Source organism: Anguilla anguilla, chromosome 4, assembly GCF_013347855.1.
Source record: "Anguilla anguilla isolate fAngAng1 chromosome 4, fAngAng1.pri, whole genome shotgun sequence".
Lineage (NCBI taxonomy): Eukaryota > Metazoa > Chordata > Actinopteri > Anguilliformes > Anguillidae > Anguilla > Anguilla anguilla.
The window spans coordinates 46,155,323-46,179,144 of record NC_049204.1 but is presented as its reverse complement, the minus strand read 5'-3'; the positions used below and the strand labels follow the sequence as shown (position 1 = coordinate 46,179,144).

Below are 23,822 nucleotides of genomic sequence, written 5' to 3'. Positions count from 1 at the left end.
ACCGTACGCAGCACAGAGGAATCTTCAGTGTTCAGGAAAAATGTAAGGATCTACATCTACTGAAGTTTAATTGCTTAATCACTTTGAATTTACCAAGAGAGCACACTTGAAATAATCTGTGAATTAAAATCCTGGGCAGAAGTCAAAGGATGAATCTATTACGCTGACTGAGAACCTGGCAGTCACTGAGTTCGTGTCGCCTTGGCGATACCTACTTACATTTCTGGGTTTAAGATGCCTTTTTTCAGACCTGCGTTTAGACCCAAAAAGTGCAACACAACACAGAGCCTCAGCAGCACAATCCCTTTTGAGTTGGAGGCTTTGGGGCAGCTCTCTCAATGACAGAGGGGAGGAGAAAGAGGGGAGCAGAGCAAGAGAGAGAGACAGAGAGAGAGAGACAGAGTTTCCCCCTCCTGCTGCAGGCTAACCCACTTTTACTGGAACACGCATCACAGCCCAAACTCGGCCAAACTCTGAAGACCAACGTAAGAGCACGAGAGGGCCAAGGGGAGGACGGGACTGGCACACACATCCCCGTCCCATCACACAAAGAGTAACGAGGCGTCCCGGAACATTGGTGAAAAATAACTTTCTATATCTGCCACCAAAGTCGCCTCGGTCTCCCTGGACAAAAGGCTGCCTGCCCCGCACCACTCCACCCCTCCTCGCGCCCGCTGGAACTAAGGGCCGATTAAACAGGGCCCTTTCATTCCTGGCACATGCACACTGTGTACCATAATAGCAACGGCCACATTCAGCTCATGAACTTCCTGTGGAGTTTGACGGCATGAGAACACGAGGTGGGTTTAACGCGCAGCTACAAATGCTCAACAGGAGGGCCTGTCGGAAGCAGTTTTGGCTTCAAAGGTGAACCGTGACTAGCATCTCCTCTGAAATGTGCAGAATGGGGGGGGGGGGGGGGGTAGGGGGGGTGGTCTTGGGGCCATTTATACAGTGTGTGTATAAAGCCTCAGCTGCTGACACTTTTACTGCTCATATGACAAAATAAATTCACCAAGGTAGGCGAAGCCTGATTTATGCCCCTATAAAGTGCTGGACTCTCCACAGGGAACATCCATCAGAGCCTGGTCACATATTGGCAGAGAGGAGGAGTGGAGTTAGTTTCTGGAAGAATGACGGCCTAATTATGCTAAGAGGCAACTGGTCTGGATTAAGGGACAAGGGACTGGTCTGGATTAAGAGGCAGGGGACTGCTCCGGATTAAGAGGCAGGGTCGCTGGTCTGGATTAAGAGGCAGGGTCGCTGGTCTGGATTAAGGGACAGGGGGCTGGTCTGGATTAAGAGGCAGGGGGCTGGTCTGGATTAAGAGGCAGGGGACTGGTCTGGATTAAGGGACAGGGGGCTGGTCTGGATTAAGGGACAGGGGACTGGTCTGGATTAAGAGGCAAGGGGCTGGTCTGGATTAAGAGGCAGGGGGCTGGTCTGGATTAAGAGGCAGGGGGCTGGTCTGGATTAAGGGACAGGGTCGCTGGTCTGTATTCAGAGGCAGGGGGCTGGTCTGGATTAAGAGGCAGGGGGCTGGTCTGGATTAAGAGGCAGGGGGCTGGTCTGGATTAAAGGACAGGAAACTGGTTTGGATTATGAGGCAGGGGGCTGGTCTGGATTAAGAGGCAGGGGACTGGTCTGGATTAAGGGACAGGGGGCTGGTCTGGATTAAGGGACAGGGGACTGGTCTGGATTAAGAGGCAGGGGGCTGGTCTGGATTAAGAGACAGGAAACTGGTTTGGATTATGAGGCAGGGGACTGGTCTGGAAGTTTCTTGCAGTAGCCAGTGTAGAAAACAAGCACATAATGTTAACTGCTTCACCTAAATTATCAAACCAAGAGAAAGACATATTTTGGCAATGTAATATAAAAAAATATATATATATATATATATATGTGTGTATATATATATATATATATATATATATATATGCCTGGCCATGAATATGATTACCCTATAATGTATCTGAAATTCTCAGAAACTGTAATGGAATGGCCCAACGGCCTGGTGTTGAATCTGGACCGTGGCCAGCGGTCATGCCGGGCAATGGCCTGTTGGCTCTAGCGTTGTCCAGGGATTAGAGGGTTTATGCTGGTCGATCGATTTCCCACAATACATTTCTCTCTTCTGAGCATGTGCTCTCCTGAATCGAGACACAGAATTCAGCCATGGGGGGGGGGGGGGGCTGGAGAGCACACCAGCTGCAGAAGATCTATTGTGACACAAGTAGAGTGCAGGAGGAGAGGAGGCGGGTTAAGACAGAGAGACACAGAGGGGGAGTGTGAGAGAGAGAGAGAGAGAGAGAGAGAGAGGGGGGAAAAAGAGAGAGAGAGTGAGAGAGAGAGAGAGTGAGAGTGAGAATGAGAGAGAGAGAGAGAGATGTGCAGTTACTCACAGGTTTCTTCAGGAAGAACACGGACAGGGCTCCGACCAGCGGCATGTCTCCAAGCAACGGGTCCATGACCACCCTCAGAATACCATGAAGCTGCAGAGTCATAGATACACACACTGTTGAAAGGGCTATCTAATACACAAAAACTAACGCACACACACACACACACACACACACACACACCCCCACACAGCTGAAAGGGCTACACACACACACACACACACAGACTCTCACACTCATAAACTCACCCACACACACAAACACACACACACACACACACACACACACACAGCTCTAATGGACCACATGCTTGCTGACTCCATGACACCTAATTAATTTGACAGGAGGTTCCCTGACATGCAGGTTTTTAAGGAATGGCTCTTAGCCTCTTTTCTCTAGTACTGCAGTCGGTGCGTCATTCCTGCTAACGAGGCAGAGAGCTGCACAGTCCTTAATTGCTTCAGTTTTAAGATGTGAACAGCCTTTAAGACACTTCACAAACAAAAACAAATCACTTTTATTTAAAAACAACAACTTTACTGAAATGGTTAACTGGAGCATGCAACTGTGCATAAAATAAGAATGCTTTTCAGAATCACACAAACAAACACAGTTTATAGATCAAGTAAAAAAGACTTTCCAGAAAGGTCTAAAGGAAGAAAAGCCAGAATCCTAAAATCCTGGTCAGTTCTGCAGCAGAAACAATCATGCTCATAAATATGTACTGTAGAAGGCACATTTGGGGAAATTGCCTTTAAATTTTAAACAGCTCTTATCACCCAAATGATATATATTATAATATACCCAAATGGAACATCATAGGAGTAAAAACATAACCAAGCTGAACAGCGCTTTTTTATTAATTCATTTGCTGATAATGGAAGATTTTTCATTTTTCCACAAAGGATAGCATCAGCACATTTCCTCATTTCAGTTTTTTTTAATTAGCCAAAAAAAATTTTTATGGTCCATATGAGCTCAGAATACGTTCAAATTGGATAAAAGAAAAAACATAATAAAAATTTAATGAATACACAATCTGGCTTTGCATGCTTTCTTTGCGCATGTGTGTGTGTATGTGCGTGCGTGCGTGCGTAGGCGTGTGTGTGTGTGTGTGTGTGTGTGTGTGCATGCGTGTTTGCATAGGTGTGTCTGTGTGTGTGTAAAATGGCATACACTACATGAAAAGGTTTTGACAAAAAGATGCAAAGCGCTTTTTGCAGGAGACACAGGAGACACAGATAGCATTTCTGTGTCTCCTGCATCCTCTTCCTTGTATGTAAAACCCTGCTGTACAGCGTGCACATCCACCTGGTACACAGACAGGAAACCCAAAGACTCGGGCCTCTCTCTGACCTCCGATCACCTCCTCAGGTACTGACATAATCACTGCACTGACACATGTACTGTCAACGGGTGGCTGAGTGATCATACATTACTGTATCAACATAGGGAGCGCACAGCCCTAGCCTGAAACAGGAACACAAGCAATTTTAGAAAATGAGAGTATCACCTGGATGCTCTTGATGCCAGCTCTGCAGTAGTACCTTTTGATGTCGACGTCGATTTCTGTGTTTCCCACAAAGCTGAAAAAAGAGCGCAAAATAAAAATAATCAATCCATCAATCAAAGCCCGCCGAGCGCTGAAGCACCACACCGTGACATGGAGACGCGCTGGTCACCTGATCTGCAGATCCATGATGATTTGTCGCTTGTCGACATTCTCGGTGTACACCTTGACCCCGTTAATCCTCAGGGGCTGGGCAGAGACAGACAGAGAAGCGTCAGGGTGCGCAAGCATCACCGTGGGGGAGACTCAGCCGCCGTTGGGCCAGACAACCTGGGCCCACTGGAATATTATCTCCTCTTATTGCAATTTTTGGCTCAGAGTAGGGGAGCGCTATTTTATAGCATTATTAGCTTTGAATGCAGACAGCAACGAAGGCTAAAAAACAAACTCAACTGATGAAATGGGTGAATTTTTATGGCAATGTAAACTATTGAGTATCTGTGCAAATTTTTTTTAATGCTTTTTAGATCATTATCTCTGCAGTGGGTATGGAGCACAAAGAGAACAGCCACCGTCAAAACAAACTACACACGCACATTATGTTCATAATGCCATTATTCTGCAGCATAATAGAAAAGAACACTCCCATAAGGCACGCTTAGAAAAAGGAGTCAGCAGCCAATTGGAACATATTTCTCAGCCAATTAAATGCATGACTGCTACATAAACTATACAAATAAAACCACGCTGGGAGTCAATCACCCTAAAGCATTCTGGTCTTTTCAGTTGTCTGAGCCATCCCTTCTCATTGCTCTTCAAGAACAAAAGCAGGGCAGTTCCTCAAAAGCAGAGGAGTCTGAACAATGGCGATGCATGTGCACACATTCCTAAGGGTTTCGCAAACCAACATATGATACAATGAATCATGAAATGTGTATGGAGTTATACAGGCGTTACGAAAAAACAATTTTCGAATAGGCAGAGCATTTCCTGGAAACGTGGTCAAGAGCACGGGGATACAGTTCCTAACACGTTCCTAACAGGTTCAGATAGGATAGAATAGGCAGAGCATTTCCTGGAAACGTGGTCAAGAGCACGGGGATACGGTTAACACATTCCTAACAGGTTCAGATAGGACGGCTCAGGACACGCTGAGGTCAAACAAGCAGGGAAATCTGCCGGCGCACATTATTAAGACCAAAGCTCCGGGGTGGAGTGTCTCTCCTCAGAGTAGCGAAGGGCCTGATTGTGTGGAAGAGAATCCTGCTGAAGACAGCAGCCCTGCAGGGAGCCAGCTAACTGACTGCGGGGTTATCACGCAGGGGGGACGTCACACAAGAGTGAACCGCTCTGGACATCTGGACAACTGCAGCCTGCCAACACAAGCTGTGTATTTAATGTAGTCCCCCAAAGCAGGGACAGCACTGCACAGCTGGGGGATCTGAGAGTGTAAAGAGGTGGTGGAGGCCAGTATGCTCCTGAGGACACACGAGAGCTTTCGCTCTCCCTAACTGAAGGAGGACATCGCGTTATCAGGGGGAATACGACTACGAACAGAAGCTTGCTTTCTAGAAGCAGGGAAATTAACGGTTAAAACCCATTTCAAAGAATTCATTTGTGAAAAACCGTGGGAAGAGAAAAAGAAACGTGGAGACACTCGGGCACGCCTCAGCATATTCCAAAAAGACACTTGGCACTCCTCGTCCTTCAAAAGCCCCCTCACCTGGTCCCCCATGTCGATTTTGGAGAAGCAGAAGGTGCTGAGGTGAGCGTTGGCTCCTTTCACCGCCGGCTCGATGGTCTCCCGGAACAGCTTGTCCACAAACTGGCAAATGTAGGGCCACATCTGCTTCACAGTCTGGAAGGCCAAACCACAAACACATCAGCTCTGCCCGCACACTGGCACAGGCCAGCTGGTGAGAATGAGCACCTCGGCCTTGGAGAAGTGCCCTGGCACAAGCTTGCGTTTGTCAGACTTTGACGGTTTAGTACTTTCCACTGTATCTCAGAGGGAGGGAGAGGGAAGAGAAGGAAAGCATGTTCTGACAAACATCGGCCCACAGAATAACCGGCACTCCTGAAGTGTGGCAACAACACTGTCAACATTGAGACACACAGTGTACAGGGCTTCATATTCCTGGAACAAACAAAAATTATGTACAGTACTCAGCACCAATTGCAACAAGCTGAATTAAATTAGCGCCATACACTGCACATTCAGTTCATTGATTTTGATAGCAGTACAGCAGGGTGTGGCCTCCGGCTTGTACTACTGCTTTTGATCTTTATTCATCCCACATTTGCCAAACAGTAGCAAAGGTGAGAATGACTTTTAGCCTCCATTAATGGCCAATACATTATACAGCTAGATACAAGCCCAAGTCAAAACCACAGGCAAATTTACGCATAAAATAATCTCAATTTGCAATGTCAAAGGAGGCTACTGCATGTATTCACAATCGCTGCATGATGAAATATGCACAGTGCATGGATGAACAGAACAGGACAGGCCCTTAGCAGCCCTGCAGACAGGCCGACCTATCGCCTAGATTACGGCTGCCCAACCCTGTTCCTGGAGATCTACAGTCATGTGGGTTTTCACTCCAACCCTAACAAAGCACACGTCATTGAACAGCTACAGATCTGGTTGAGCTGCGAATTCGTAGAATCAGGTGTGCCAGTTTGGGGTTGAAATGAAAGCCAACAGGACGGAAGACCTCCAGGAACAGGGTTGGGCAGGCCCGACCTGGATGTACAGATATGGTAAAGCCTTGTGTGGATAAGAGAGAGCTCTGCTCCACAGCTCCCTGCTGCAGCGGCTTCTTCCCAGCATCTCGTCTCGTCTCCCACAGCTGCACAGGGACACCGCACAGCTCCACACAGAAGCCTATTTATATCCCAGCACAGCACTCTGGCAAAATCACAGCAGGGAGGAGGGGGAGAAGACCTGCCAAGAAACTTTACCTTGTTTAGCCATTCTACTCTCTCCACGTCTGGAAAGTGTACCTGGAAGACAGGAACAATTGCACAGAATGAATGATACTGAGCAGCATATAGCCTACATGCTTGTATGTGTGTGTGCATTTATGTGTGTGTGTGTGTGTGCATGTATGCGTGTGTGCATAGGGATAGGGGCATTCGAGGAATCAACCTGGGAACTGTCAGTGTTCAGCACAGACAACAGAACATTGAAAAAATAAAAGAGGGAATAGCATTTTGTTTACAGAAGCCCTGTACTGCTGCTGTTACAAGTTCATGCGACAGATGAATGGCATGACAGCCATGAAAACAAACCCTCACCACCACTGACAGGAAATAAAAGTCTGATCAGACACATTCCCTTTATCTTGTTTTCTACCATTTACTTCAGGCAAATTTCTAATCTGACGATTGCTAAAGAAAGAACAGTAAAAATTGCTAAAGAAAGAAAAGGTGCTTTCCCCCCCTATGAAACCTCATATACTGGGGCAGTGAATTTGAATTGTTAGTGAATGAAGCTGAAAACTCAGAGGTTGCAGGTTCAAACCTCTGGTGTGGTACTGCCATTGTGCCCTCGAGCAAGGTACTTAATTTATTCAGTATATATCAAGACATACTACTAGATGGTATATACAAATGTAAGCAGACTAAATTGCTCTGGACAGCTCTGGTGCCTGCTAAGCAAACAGCAATATAATGAAGATCAGTTGTTGAATATAGGAACTTAAAACATGCTATATACCATATGTATACATCTAAAGTGTGTACATCATTCCAGATAAGCAAGTCTGCTGAGAAAATACACAATAATAAAATTATATTTTAAAAATATTAGTTTAACTCAGAGACTGCAGGATCAAATCCTAGATACGATGCTGCTCTCGCCTTCTTGAGCGAGGAACTTAACTTTCTTCTGTAAATACCCGGACTGTGTAATTGTATATTAGTAGTATTTCACTGCAATCACTTAGCAAATGCTCTTATCCACAGTGAAGTACAGTAGTGGTTACTCTCTTTAATGCAAAAATGCAGTATGCTTTTGCCTCACATCCTTATGATAAAATTGATTAAATTCATTTTTATTCTCATCAATCTACACACAATATCCCATAATGACAAAGCAAATTTATTAAAAATGAAAAATGAAATATCACGTTTACATAAGTATTCAGACCCCTTGCTATGACACTCAAAATTGAGCTCAGGTGCATCCTGTTTCCATTGACCCTGCTTGAGATGTTTCTACTACTTGATTGGAGTCCACCTGTGGTAAATTCAATTGATTGGACATGATTTGGAAAGGCACAAACCTGTCTATATAAGGTCTCACAGTTGACAGTGCATGTCAGAGCAAAAACCAAGCCATGAAGTCAACGGAATTGTCCGTAGACCTCTGAGACAGGATTGTGTCGAGCTACAGATCTGGGCAAGGGTACAAAAAGATTTCTGCAGCAGTGAAGGTCCCGAAGAACACAGTGGAGTCCAGGGGGAAGTTTGGAACCACCAGGACTCTTCCTAGAGCTGGCCGCCCGACCAAACTGAGCAATCGGGGCAGAGGGGCCTTGGTCAGGGTAGTGACTAAGAATTCGATGGCCACTCTGACAGAGCTCCAGAGTTCCTGTGTGAAGATCGGAGAACCTTCTAGAAAGCCTCCATCTCTGCAGCACTCCAGACATTACATTACATTACAGGCATTTAGCAGACGCTCTTATCCAGAGCGACTTACACAACTTTTACATAGCATTTTACATTGTATCCATTTATACAGCTGGATATATACTGAAGCAATTACGGTTAAGTAGCCTACCTTGCTCAAGGGTACAACGGCAGTGTCCTTACCCGGGAATCGAACCTGCGACCTTTCGGTTACAAGCCCAGTTCCTTACCCACTGTGCTACACTCCGTCCTAAGCCACTCAACAGTAAAAGGCACATGACAGCCTGCTGGGAGTTTGCCAAAAGGCACCTTGCCAAAAGGACTCTCAGACTATGAGAAACATGATTCTCTGGTTTGATGAAAACAAGAGTGAACTCTCTGTCCACAATGCCAAGTATCACGTCTGGAGGAAATCAGGCACCGCTCATAACCTGGCCAATACCACCCCTACGGTGAACCATGGTGGTGGCAGCATCATGCTGTGGGGATGATTTTCAGCATCAGGAACTGGGAGACTAGTCAGGATTGAGGGAACGATAAACAGAGCAAAGTACAGAGTGATCCTTGATGAAAACCTGCGCCAGAGCACTCACAACCTTAGACTGGGGCGAAGGTTCACATTCCAACAGGACAACAACCCAAAGCACACAGCCAAGACAACGCAGGAGTGGCTTTGGGACAAGTCTGTGAATGTCCTTGAGTGGCCCAGCCAGAGCCTGGACTTGAACCCGATCAAACATCTTTGGAGAGACCTGAAAATAGCTCCCCATCCCCATCCAAACTGACAGAGCTAGAGAGGATATGCAGAGCTGAATGGGAGAAATACCCCAAATACAGGTGTGCCACGCTTGTAGCGTCATACCCAAGAAGACTCAAGGCTGTAATCGCTGCCAATGGTGCCTCAACAAAGTACTGAGTACAGGGTCAGAATACTTACGTAAATGTGATATTTCAGTTTTTTATTTTTAATAAATTTGCTAAAATCTCTAAAATCCTGTTTTCGCTTTATCATTATGGGGTATTGTGTGTAGATTGATGAGAATAAAAATGAATTTAATCCATTTTATAATAAGGCTGTAACGTAACGAATTGTGGAAAAAGTGAAGGGGTCTGAATACTTTCTGAAGGCACTGTATAACATTATCCAAATGTAGGCTATAGCTTTTAGTTCAGCTGTTTTAGGTACAGATACAGAAAGATGTGAGGTGTCTAAGCTGCTCAGGATATGGGCAAACAAAAGAATACTGTATGATGTATAATCTATCATAAAGTGAGTGGTATTGTATTGGGGTCTGAAAGCTCAGATCTCTGACACACAGGGTAGTGTGACATTGAGATGGCAGGGCTGGAGTGTGGGCTGCTGCAGTCCCCCCTCAAAGCCCTGCAGGCAATGCACACGCGTGGGTGAGCTCTGTACACAGCAAGAGCAGCCTTCAGCACGCACACAAACACCGAGACATGTAAACACACACCTACACGCACACGCACCCACACACACACACACACACACACACCTACACGCACACGCACCCACACACACACACACACACACCTACACGCATGTGCACCCACACACACACACACACACACACACACACACCTACATGCATGCGCACCCACACACACACACACGCGCACCCACCTACACGCATGTACACCCACACACACCTACATGCATGAGCACCCACACACACACCTACATGCGTGCGCACCCACACGCACACACCTACACGCATGCACACCCACATACACACACCTACAAGCATGTGCACCCACACACACACCTACAAGTATGTGCACACACACCGGGACATATCCACATCCACACACACACACAGGGACATACACACATACACATACACACACACACAGGGACACACACACACACACACACACATTAGGAGCCATTCACAATCCAAACAAACTCCTTTTCTAAAGCCGCAGGAGGTCATGACAGTGTCACTGACAGGACATGCGTAGGTAAGGAAAGGAGGTCTAGTGAGCGATCGCAAAAAGGAGAAAGAGGGGACGGGGGCCAGGGAGGTGGAGGTGCTTCTGTGGAGGTGCTGAGGAAGCGTTATGGCGGCGGCTCAGCTTCGGTTTGCGGAAGGGAGAGGCAGTGTGCTGAAGCTGTCCAGCTCTGAAGCTCCAGGAAGCTGCCCTGCGGCCTGCATGGGCTGCCCATTACTCACACAGAACATTCAGCCACCATCCCGGAATATCTGCCGTCATTAGCAAGACATGTGGAGAACGCACCACTGCGGCGCTGCTTACAGTACCTAGCACTGTTACCATGACAGCTTCTCCTTTATCCACACAGGAGAACACCTCGAAGAAACCCAGGCTACAGGCACCTCACTCAGCTGGGGGGGGGGATATGAACCAACAACCCACTGCTGCTCTACTCTACACTGTGGGAAATAAGGGTAAGGTGAAGGTACATTTTTTTTCTTTAAGGAACAAATTTCCCAATTGTACCCTGAAAGTACAATAATGTTCTATTTTGGGTATTCATACATATTACAACCAAAAGGCACAAAATAATAATGTTTTGCTGGCTAGAGGTACAATTTTAAGCACCACTGTGTCACATGGCTCCCCCACGTTTTTTTTTTTTTTGCCTCGTCAACATGAAGCAAATCAAGTAAATGAGATGCAAATGAGAGGAGTACAGGGTCACAGCAGAGTCTGCAAGGCAGCGCACCTTTTCCGAACGCCTAAACACGTCACCACAACACGTACGCAGTGATGCTCAGTTCAACGCAGTCACATCAAACATCCACAGACTTTTTTTTTGTTTTCCACTTTAACAGACTTTTGAAAATTCTCTGGGGGACAGGTGTTGTGAACTAGTGTCTCACTACAAACACTTAACACAGGGCATCTGCTGCTTGCTGAATATTTTATGCTGTACTAATGCGACTGAGCTGTCCAAATGAAATGAAATAACTATAATTAAACGCATTCATTTTCACTGTCCCAAAGAGCTCGCTGGCCATTGTGAGCCATTCCCTGCGAAGGTCACAACAGCACACTGCTTAACAAACACAGCACCGTGACACTCTGAGAGATCATCTTACAAATGTCTCCCCCGACATTAGCAATTATGAAAAAGAAGGTACCGCTGACACTCACTCTTGACTGTTGTTACTATGGAAAAGCGTTCAGCCCCAAAAATGCAGTTAGTTTGGCTTGGCATTACACTGAATGCGAGAGCTGTTTGCGACCTTGGTTGCCATGACTTCAGAACCCATGTTAGGAAATGTCCCCGACAATAAATGCAAGGGGCATTCTTCCAAGTCCGCATGAATAAATAGCATTGTTCCCAGCTTTGCATTTTCAGGGCAGAAGAAGCCATACACAGCTCCTCTGTCAACGGACTTTAAATCCAAGCAGCATAAAGTAGGCTTGGGGATGAGGGAGAAAATCATGAGGAAAGATTGGACATGGTTAAGTGACACAAATTAGACCTACCGCTGTAAATAACCAAACGATGCACATTTGGTACACCCATACATAAACATGACCAGTAACCTACTATTAAATAAAACATTTCAGTGTATTCATTGGGCTTGCAAAGAATTGATACTTTATAACAAGAGATGGAAGCAACATTCATACAACATACTGAAAAGGCATAATGAACACATTTTCTTGCTTTCTGAAATTCCCTATGCATTTTTTCTGCAGCTACATAGCACAGGTTTTTTGAGGTCAGGGGATAGTTCCGGTGCTTGACCCAGATGCTTGGTGGTGTGGTGTTTCGTGTTTCAAATGGGGGTGATTTCCATGACTCACTGCACTAATTTCCTCATCAAACCTTGTGGAGGAGGTGGTGCCGTTTTGTTTTGTTTTTTTTAAAGCCTGTGAACAGTATTCTAGTCTGTTTATGAACCCTTCACACTGCCATAGAAAAGCCTGACTATCGTCACACAAGGCTTATCGCTTCGAGCTGCATTATCAAACCTGCTTCTGCCCAGTGTTCATTTTCAACTCCTCAGGTTTTTAAATGACCACAAACAAACAGATCTGCCTGACTGACATCTGACATTCTGTCGATATCTGAAATTGAATAACTCTGCACCCTGGGTTTAAGGCTTAGCGGTTAAGCATGTTAGGCCAGACAGACCCCTCTAACTTCATGCTCTCATCTATTACTTTTTCATATGGGTAAAAATCAAGCAATGAAGACAATATCCATCTGTCCATTCTGGGTACATTTTAAGTATCCCTGTGTCCCAGTAATGCATCCCCAACTAGGAAACTGCCCCAAAAGCAGTGAGGTGTAAGGATGGTGCTCGGGTGTCTGGAGCTCAGAGCAGTGCCATTCAATACCATGCAAATCTCCATGGATAGAGATATCTGAGAAGCAAAAATAAAACGCATGTATTAACACAGTGTGGGATTTCAAAGTGCCTTGCCCCCATATACACAAGTGACGGCCACAACAGAAAGATAATTTCCTGGCTGATCTGACAGCCAGTGTGACCACATGTTGTGAACCATGCTGACTGCATCTACTTGAGAAAGGAGTTAAAAACTACACTGCAACTCATTCACAAGGGGGCCAGAAACTGGTCAACTGGGCCACCGAGCATGACAGCGATTCTATGGCCGTATGATTCACGTGTGATAACTAAAATAGGACAGCTGTAATGCATCTGTGCTTGGACACCGCATGAAGAATAAACTAAACTAGGCTATGTGTACATTTTAAATAGGAAGAGTGGTGGCCATTTATCAAATCATAACACGGCCATCCACATTTTCTATTCTAAAGCCGTCACGCCTCAGTACTCTGCACAAACACAGATGTGATGTCACATCTCATCAGCAGGAAGGCTACTGATGCTCTGATAGCGGTCCACAGCGACCTGCCTCCAGCTACTCCACCTAACAGCATAGGGATGTATCTGTCAAACCGTGTGTGTGTGTGCGTGCGGGCGTGTGCCGCCCCAAGCTAACTCCTGATGTCTTTGTACTACAAAGGCAGTGTGCCAAGTAGGTACGCCCCACAACATTTAAATAAACACTGAGTCAATATCACACTTTCCAACCAATCAGACTTCACCTGGGACAGGTCTACTGCTGAAATCCAATTTGTGCCATGAAAGGTGTCCAAATTGGCAGAACTGGGCACTGAAAAGTATCCAGTGGCTTCCAGGGGACAGAATTTGTGAGAGCACACACATCAGCGAGGGCCCAAGTGCCTCGCCGGGGCCTCTCTCAGACTGCTTTCCTCCGCAGGCTCGGGGCTCAGGTGTCACGTTGCAGGTCCGCCCCGGGGGCCCACAGCTTGAGACAGCTGGAGAGGGGTCTACTTCTGCTTCACCCCCAACCCTGTCCACACGACACACACCACACCAACCGCTGACCCTCAACAGGAGCTTACACCCCCCACCCCGTCCATACAACACACACCACACCAACTGCTGACCGTCAACAGGAGCTTACAACCCCCACCCCGTCCATACAACACACACCACACCAACCGCTGACCCTCAACAGGGGCTTACACCCCCCACCCCGTCCACACAACACACACCACACCAACCACTGACCCTCAACAGGAGCTTACACCCCCCACCCCGTCCACACAACACACACCACACCAACCGCTGACCCTCAACAGGAGCTTACACCCCCCACCCCGTCCATACAACACACACCACACCAACCGCTGACCGTCAACAGGGGCTTACACCCCCCACCCCGTCCATACAACACACACCACACCAACCGCTGACCCTCAACAGGAGCTTACACCCCCCACCCCGTCCACATGACACACACCACACCAACCGCTGGCCCTCAACAGGAGCTTACACCCCCCACCCCGTCCACACGACACACACCACACCAACCGCTGACCCTCAACAGGAGCTTACACCCCCAACCCCGTCCATACAACACACACCACACCAACCGCTGACCCTCAACAGGAGCTTACACCCCCAACCCCGTCCATACAACACACCACACCAACCGCTGACCCTCAACAGGAGCTTACACCCCCAACCCCGTCCACACAACACACACCACACCAACCACTGACCGTCAACAGGGGCTTACACCCCCCACCCCGTCCACAAGACACACACCACACCAACCACTGACCGTCAACAGGGGCTTACACCCCCCACCCCGTCCACATGACACACACCACACCAACCACTGACCGTCAACAGGGGCTTACACCCCCCACCCCGTCCACACGACACACACCACACCAACCACTGACCGTCAACAGGGGCTTACACCCCCCACCCCGTCCATACAACACACACCACACCAACCACTGACCCTCAACAGGAGCTTACACCCCCCACCCCGTCCACATGACACACACCACACCAACCGCTGACCCTCAACAGCAGCTTACACCCCCAACCCCGTCCACATGACACACACCACACCAACCGCTGACCCTCAACAGGAGCTTACACCCCCCACCCCGTCCACACAACACACACCACACCAACCGCTGACCCTCAACAGGAGTTTACAACCCCCACCCCCATCCACAAGACACACACTACACCAACCACTGACCGTCAACAGGGGCTTATACCCCCATAGGGCACACCACAAAATAAAATCGCCCTGTCCTTCAGCAGGGAAATGTCGAATGTGAGCGCTTACTGATCACATGATATGCTTCTCCTGCACACAGGCTAATCCAGTGGAAATGCACGGCCTTATATTGCTTTAAATATAGGAGCCACAGACACCCTCTTTCACTGTACTAGACCATTACTCTCAAAGATGAGTTCTTTCATGCTAGAATCTTCATATATCATGGCAACTATTGTTGTGTGGCACTGTGACAGAGTTGAAAAGACACTGGAATCATAACCACAGGATTGCGAGTTTGATTCACACTGCTGGGGAGGCACAGTCAGCCGCATGGCCTAACGCAGTTCTGAGCCGTAAGTGCTACAGTAAACATTTAGCATTGTTGATGGATAATACTGAGAAGAAATTCAAGTGATGAAAGCCCCCTGCTATACTGACAACAGCTACGTAAATAATACCCACAACACAAAGAGAACAATTTGCCGAGTGGAGCTGCTTAGAAAAGATTTGCTCCAGGCAAAATGTCGCACAGAACACGACAGGGGTACAACAGAAACTGGGCGAGAGGGAGGGAGGGAGGCGACATCAGCGGAAACAGCTGGAGGGAATGCTCAGTGCATGTACTCAGCTGCCATGCTACAGCTGTATTTGCTTTCTAAAAACTGAAAAAAAAATGCTATTGTCCTACATTGTAACATTTTCAAGGCTGAATTTTTTTTTTTTTTTTTTGCACCTTTCAAAAATTGCCAGATAATGTTGTTGCGCGGCCTAATCCGCACAGGAGTAAATGCCCTGCGGCACCTTTAATCAGGTCTGCCGCTGGAAAATGAAACAAAATTAAATAAATACATAGAGTACTCAAGTAAATGCTAGGACAAATCAGCATGGAGCTTAAATGTTCTGAGAAACTTGTAAAGCAGTGGTGCCCAATCATTTTCATTTCAACCCATCATTTCACCTGCTGATTTCACTAATTAGTTCCCTCCTCTCTGACGGAAGGTGCATTAATTAGTGAAATCAGCAGGTGAAATGGTTGGTTGGAATGAAAAACCGCATATTCTCAGCCTTCCGTGACACATGACTTATACCTGGGAAATACCAATGAGTATCTTCCAACACAGTAATGATTAATGTTGTACTTCAGCAGAACACTAGCACAAACCTTGCGCAACCACAGATGCTTACTTTCATTACAGCTAATCCAAGGTTCCGCACTCCAGCCGGACACTTCCTCACATTGATTTTATTTTCGCTCCAGCTGGTTTTACAGTCGTTTTGTGGCGTCCATGGCACGGTGCCCTGCCACACCTGGAGCTTCATCAAACACAGCTCCACTTCAGAGACAGGCACTCTGCTGCTTGTGAAAGTATGGCCAATGAGAGATGGGCCCTCTCTGACAGGAAGCAGGCTACACTCGCTAAAAGAAATGGGAATTAGAAAGCTCTCCTTCTGGTTCACTTATGCTCACGGCCTTTCTGTTAGCTGTTCTGCACTGCATTTCCCCTGCGGCTTGGCCTTGCACTGCGCGGGTGCATCGAGCGATAGCTTCATCTAGAGGCAGAGGCCTGCCCCGGTCTGGACTGCAGGACAAACGGTTTGGCTCACGCTCACCACACTGCACCATTAGAAAGAACTCAGTGTACACAGAGACCACACTGAGAACCCCAAAGGGATGGCCCTTAGTTCACTCAAAAAGCTGCTCCACAGGTTCTGGATAAAAAAATCGACACACTCACACTCTCTCACATGCACAAGGCCAGAATTATTTCCAACCTTAATAGAGATGCATAAAAAGACCGCAGAAAACAAATTACTTCATTAGCTGAAATATACTGTCATTTCCTCACGTGGAAAATATTATTAATGATTATTGTATCAACAAGTCAATACAATCAATGAAAACAACACATTTTTCAAATTACACTTAAAAATAATGTATTCCCATTCTTGGTCTCATGTAACAGATGGAGAGTGCCTCTTAGTGTCAGTAAATTTTTATTCCTGATCAGGGATGACAAATCACTTTCCACTTTGTTAGAGGTGCAATATTCTATCCAGCAATAAAATCCATACCAGCCCTGACAGCACCACCAAGTTTTCCTTTGTACAGCTAGCCTATATCTGCTGCAATATTCCCAAAATGGACAGTCAATAATCCAATACGCTCCAATGAGCTTCCCTGCCATTTTAGGTTTCTAATATTGAGTGAAATATTTTATCTTCCTTCCCAGTTTGCCAGGGTGTACCATATAGTAATGTTGACTTTATTGTGTTTAGTAGTGTTAATCGTGTAAATGAATAGGCCATCCTTTCATCACAAAAGAGTGCTGATTCATGTTTCCTGGAAACAAACAGGCTGCATGGCTACAGTGAATCACCCCACTGGCATTGGCTAACCAAGTTAAAACAGTTGCAAACAAACCTCCTGTGATTCTAGGCACATTAGTCAAAGAAAGGTCAAAGCGATAAGTCAACAGCAAACATGAACAATCCATGAATACGGGAAAATTTTTACTGACACACCCTTAATCTAATCTAGAACAAAATGTGGACCAAAAAAATGTTTATGTTAGCAGGAGGCAATGCAGCATATAGCCTATCAGTAAATAGGCTTCTACAAGAAAAACATTCCATTAGAGAACCCATGTTTTAAAAATAAGAGTTTGCCTAGTTTTGGCATTGATTGTGCAGTATTTGTATGATCAAGGCTCATTGTTTTCAATTTTTATTTGGAATATATGGTTTTCTAATTTAAAAAAATATATTGCAATATTTTTTCCCTTAAAAAACCTTACAAACATGTTCGGCAGCATTTGTGGAATAATATAAAATTGCTGAAAAAAGGAAAAATTGGGGACCTTTAATTAAGCTAAATAGCATTCACACAAAAGTATATAAACAGTTTTTATTAAATTTTTCATTTTCACATGCAATACATTTCCCAGGAAAATCAATCCTACACTAAATGCCAAAAATCACAGGTGTCCAGTAAGCAAACTACCTTTTTTTTTTTTTTTTTTTTTTTTACTTTTCTTTTTTTAAGGATCATTAATAAACACTACATTCTGCTAGGCCTACATTTTTTATACGCATTTCATTCTTTACACAGGTGCACTGGGAGAACACTGCCATCTCAACATTCCACAGTTACATGTAAAGATATGTAGTCACAAGGTCACAGGAGGTCAATGTTTTAAAGAAACATGCCAACCGAGGTACAGTGAGTGATTAAACTGTCACTTCAAACTCATTTTGGAAAATTTGTGATTGGTGGTTTGATTTGCTCACTGCTGCTAGTTAGTTAGCTTTAACACATAATAGTTCATAGCCAGTGTAAAATCATATATAATCAAAATTTTGGCTGTAAGCCGAGTGTAATAGCATTATTTGAAATATGTAAATGCAAGTTTTGGTTAAACAGATATTTATCATTTAGTCATTCACTATATCACTTATGACTGGAGCACTAAACTATGAAACGGATTTTACTAAAGGTTATAAAACTGATTTTTGCTAGGTTACACTTTTTTTCCCAATGGCTGAGAAAAAAATCAAATCCGCATTGTTGGTCTATGCATGCATGGGAGGTATGTATAAAATCCTTCATTCCAATGCCATGAAGTCACAACACAAGCACTACTACTCCATCATATATGAAGGCGATCTGAGAGCCTGCTTTTGACCCCAGCCATGGTATAGCAGCCAACTGAAGCGAGCGTTAAGCTGGTGAAGCCTTCATACCAGGGGCTTCAGAAGCATGTCCCAGAGGGCTGCAGTGTCTGCTGATCTTTTGTGTGCTTTGGCATATGCGCAATTCATTTAAGTGACTGAAATCAGACATTCAAAGAGAAATTAAAATTTTAAACTGACATTCATAATTCCTAAATGACTATTAAAGATTAAGGCTATTGGACTATGAACAGCATTCTTCATACTTGTAAATGCTGATTTTTAAGTTTTAATGCACATATCTCCCAGCAAGAGGATGAAACATTTTACCACAGAACTTATAGTTCAGGGTTAACAAGTAGGCTATTTAGTTAACCTTATCTGACTGGCAGGTTTTTGAATATGTCCCTCTGTTTTTTCTGAAAATACTGCAAAAAACTGATTCAACAGATCACTATAAAAAAAGTTTAGGCTACCAAGTGAATAAAATGTGCCTGCAGAATGTATTTCCGTAATGCAAAACTCTTTATATTATTCACACAGCAGTGATACGTAGGTATGTTTATTAATTATTTTGCCCTGCTTTTGGACCCGGAAAAGCCAAATTTCTACCCAGGTCAGTGCATGATGGAAGAGACGTTACAGAATGCAAGCCATCTCCTGATTTCACTGGAAGGAAGTAGGCTGTGCTCAGTGAGCCTGACAGTCTGGACATGCCCTGATGAACAGATGCACTCTGGAAGACCTCAGAGACTCATAGAGGCAGACGCCAGAGTCTCTACACCTGATACAAGGAGAGCCTGATACTGTTAAAAATAGCAGGAGAACAAATGCAGTACTGAAACCTGTCTAACTGTGATGATGACACACCTATGTCACTGAACTGTTACTGCCTCTAAGAGTGTAACTTCTCGGTTTCTGCAGTACTGACATTTTATCTAACCCATTTAAATTCCCTACATCATTTCTGCTTACATAGGCGGACATTTTCATCTGTCACACTGACACAAATACCTCCAGTTAAGCATCTGCTTAATGATTGTAACATAAACAACATCTATCGTGCTCCTTTTGATGGACAGTTACAATTGTTTTTATTTGTCATATTCCTGACTCAGGAAAACAGGAAAATCAATTTGCAATTAATGTATTAGCACTTGAAAATCCACTCCATTCCACCAATGCGCACATACCAGGATATATTCCACTACTCAGCGGATAAACATAACTGTGGGGGATACTTAACCACAGCAATGCCTATACAGCAATCAGTTCTGCACCTTGGCTTAAGTCAGCTGCACAAAATGTGCTCACATACAGCAGGCTGAATGTATATCAATCACTTGTGAACATGTCAGGGACGAACGAACACAAATTAATCAGTCTGCATAATATTGTCAGAGTACAGAACACACGCACGCACGCGCGCGCGCACACGCACAGGCACACGCACTTCTTCCACACATTAGATCACACCTCGTTAACTAGACAATCCTTCAGGTTGTGGTTTTTTGGGACTATTTTTCAATAGAAGTGAATAAATCGCTGCGGGACAAATGACCTGTGATTACACAGTCAGTAAAACGTGCCATTTTATCAATCCCATTTCTCTGTGAATTAAAAGAACCACCAATGCGAAACTATTGAGGACCCAAATTACTTCGATAAGAGGAACATATCTTGAATCTCACGACTGAACCACAGTCTTCTGAAGGCGTCATACAGTCATGAGGTAAAGGGAGGCAGATGGACAGAGAGATATTGGTTACTTACAAAGCTCTGACAAAGGCCTTGTCTGAGGTGTAAAGCCTTTGGCCTGACAGCATGACGATGTCAAGTGTTTGGGTTAAAAATAGCGTGAAAATTGAGAAGGAGCATTTTTTCCCCTCTGTATCGAATCAGTGTTCACCCTATAGGCTGACATGGATTCAGTAAGCACATGGAGGTCTATTCAATAAGCCAGTCTGCATTGATCATAAAAAACACTTTACTAAACATGCATATTGTATCCTAAATACTATTGTTGCAACAGATTACTATCTACCAAAGCAGTTCCAACATAGTACATTACAACAGCATTATGTTAATTGCTTTTTAAATACATTTCCAATCAAAGGAATCCCGTGTCAATACAAAACACATGTATCGTATTTTCCATGTAACTCAACCACTCTTCTTACTCCTGTTACAGTACCATGTCACCAGTGAGGCTGAAAATAACACCAGTCACTCAAGGCATGTTCTCCATGGTGACCGATTTAAACTGCAGACCATTGTGTGAAGCCCTATTTAGAAGAAGCTTAGTCTAACGCCATCCCCGAGGACAGCTGCGGAACCACAGCACTGCGAATCACACTGGCCGCTTCTACCTGGAAGCTGGCTTTCCGTGAAATTACAGACTGTAAAAAAGCTCCCAGGCACAGCTACTGGCTCAATCTGGATTCAATCTGTACTGTAGGACACAAGATCAAGGCCCTAAATGGGCTGTGCCATCAGAAAATAATGAGCTTGTTACATTTAAACCTTAGTCTAAAACGTTTATGTTCTTGTGTTATGTGACTATTATGTTTTGGTCTTTTTTGGGGGAGGGAGGGGGGATGTTAAATGTGAACATAACCTAGATTAAAGGCATGGTATGTAGTTTACTTTGATAAAATGATTTACTAAAATCCAATATGAGCAAATGCCAATTTGGTTTGATTGGTTTTAGTGCATGAACGTTTACTAACAGAATTTTGGAACCCCAGCAGATTTTTACACTGGGTGACAATGGAAAGTGGGAGGGTCAAAATCAAAAGTAAGTTTAATTTTGCATTAATTTGAAAGAGTTTCATTAAGATTTTCTTATACATCTTCCTGACATAATTAGTGGCAAAGAACCTCTGGCAACATTCTACATGTAAATGTATAGGGAACGAGACTTTATAAATAGGTGGCGTTGATTATATGTTCTGGGGAAGGAAAGGTTTTCGGGCTTTAATTGATCTTTGATCTGAGACAGTTAAAAGAAGAACATTCTCAACCTTTAATTAAACACGCTGGTTATTTGGCAAGCGGCTGCACACATGCACTAGCATGTCTCTATATTATAGCAAGGTCAAGCAACTCCGGCACACTTGGACCACAAATAACGTAAATAAATGTGGCAGGGTAGTTCAATGGTCAGGGAGCTGGGCTTATAACCAAAAGGCTGCAGGTACAATTCCCAGGTACGACACTGTAGCTACCCTTGAGCAAGGTTCATAAATTGAAAGAGTGAATCCAGATGCACTAAATGGATATTATGTTAAAAAGACCAAAAGCTGTGTCGCTCATAAGATCTGCATCAATATGGAAATTCCTTTCCAACAGAAAAACATACGGAAAATATGTTGCAGCAACAACAATAGGATGCTCTTCAAAAACAAATCCTAATACGTCTCAAACCTCAACTGTCAAAACGTCTCCCAAAAGTGTGCCTATTAGTGCTATTACTGTGGTTAAAAATTGCAACCTTGTAGCTCCACAGTTTACTGGATTGTTCATTGCTACAATGCAAATATTAAACATGATAAAAGGCGTGCCGACATTCACAATATTACCGACTCTAGTTTTGCTTAAATTGACTCAGCTTTAACATTCCTAAAGTTATGGTAAAACGTTTCCCAGGTTAACATTAGCTGGTGACAGCTTGGCGACTTACCCATGGTGGCAACTCCGAACTTGGCAAACTTTGCTTGACGGCTTTCTCTTCGTGTTCAAAGAATGCCAAAGCTCTGTTTAGCCTGTTGTTTTTGCATCCTTTATTTTTTCTCCACCAGAAAAATATTGTCAGTCCAATTAAAATCCAACTGAAACTGAACTCAAAAAAACCCAATACGTATATAGGGAAAATTATTACAAACGTTTTTGCCAACTGCGTCCACGTCTGCGTAAATTCAGACGCGTGTGACTGTTCGCTCTGATCCACGGGAGGTGGTTTGCTAATCCCGGATGAATTAGACTTGTTTTGCCCATTTTCCTTTGGTCCGGTGGAATTTGCCGCATACGATTCTCCTCCTTGAACAGAACTTTTTGCTTGTCCACTCATGTCCAACCTTCTCTGAACTAGCTCTTTATCTAGTTCGAGGTTCGATGTAGAAAGATAGCAAAGTGGATCACAATAACAAAGCCCCCCAAAATAAAATAACTATGACAATTATGCGTCTCTTTTAACTTCAATATTCAGAAAGTGAAATGCAATTTCATTACGTGTTAAAAACCACAACTGTTGCTAGCATAGCTAGCTAAATTAGCTAGCCAGCTAGCTGGTGTCCTCAGTAATAAGATTCAAAGCCAGCTAAAATGTTCCCATGCTTTTCTACGGTAAGCCTCAACACAGATCAGACTCAGTCGCATACTTTGCTGTATTCGCACAGGGTTACTCGCTTAAGCGAACAACCTCGTAAGCGCTTGCCACCAGCTGCAGCACCTGCATTATTACTCGACTTTTCGAAAAGGTTTAACACATTCTTATTAATTTGAATTTATAGTGTTACTTTGATATGTACTGAGTTTTATCTATGCAACATCAGTGACTTATTTACCTAGCTAGGTAGTCCCATAAAGTCCGCCCGTTCACGGCTAACGTTACTCACTATGAAACATTCCAGCGTCTTTAGCAACATATCTAGGAATTGAAACTGCGTCGATTTAAGCACACGCAGTTGCCGCAGGTTCAGCCCCTTCTCCCATTTCCAACAGGAAATTGTCATTGAATTATAGGTCAAATTCAAATACAAAAATGTATAAAAGCTCAAAATCGCCACCCTGTGCCATAAATTGGAGGTACAATATAAAATTCTTACAAAAAGAGTACGTCCATAATAAAAAAAAAGATGCGTACAGTGAGAATATGCCCTAAACTTAAAAAGGGCAAGGCTGGGAATATAGCCTATATGGCCACATGTTCATACCACTAGGTCTACACAGTTTTTGTTGAAAACTAAAAAAAAAGGTTTCAGAACCGTGTTGCAGGGTAGATCTCAAAATAAAGTTGACTATTACCAGCTTTG

The 23,822-nt window shown here is 44.5% G+C and overlaps 1 protein-coding gene across 2 annotated transcripts in view; it reads right to left on the bottom strand.

Moving 5' to 3' along the window:
- The window catches only part of esyt2b (extended synaptotagmin-like protein 2b), a 44,365-nt gene extending 20,853 nt beyond the window's left edge, over window positions 1-23,512 (bottom strand). Inside the window, exons 1-6 of one of the 2 annotated variants that reach the window (XM_035415045.1) lie at window positions 22,472-23,512; window positions 6,874-6,915; window positions 5,633-5,767; window positions 4,082-4,158; window positions 3,913-3,985; window positions 2,403-2,492 (exon numbers count right to left, since the gene is read on the bottom strand). In XM_035415045.1, coding sequence (XP_035270936.1) covers window positions 2,403-2,492; window positions 3,913-3,985; window positions 4,082-4,158; window positions 5,633-5,767; window positions 6,874-6,915; window positions 22,472-22,858 — 804 coding nt within the window. In that variant the 5' untranslated portion in view covers window positions 22,859-23,512. The remainder of the gene's footprint in view (window positions 1-2,402; window positions 2,493-3,912; window positions 3,986-4,081; window positions 4,159-5,632; window positions 5,768-6,873; window positions 6,916-22,471) is intronic. The other variant, XM_035415046.1, reaches the window with a different exon arrangement.
- Window positions 23,513-23,822: the final 310 nt, after the last annotated feature.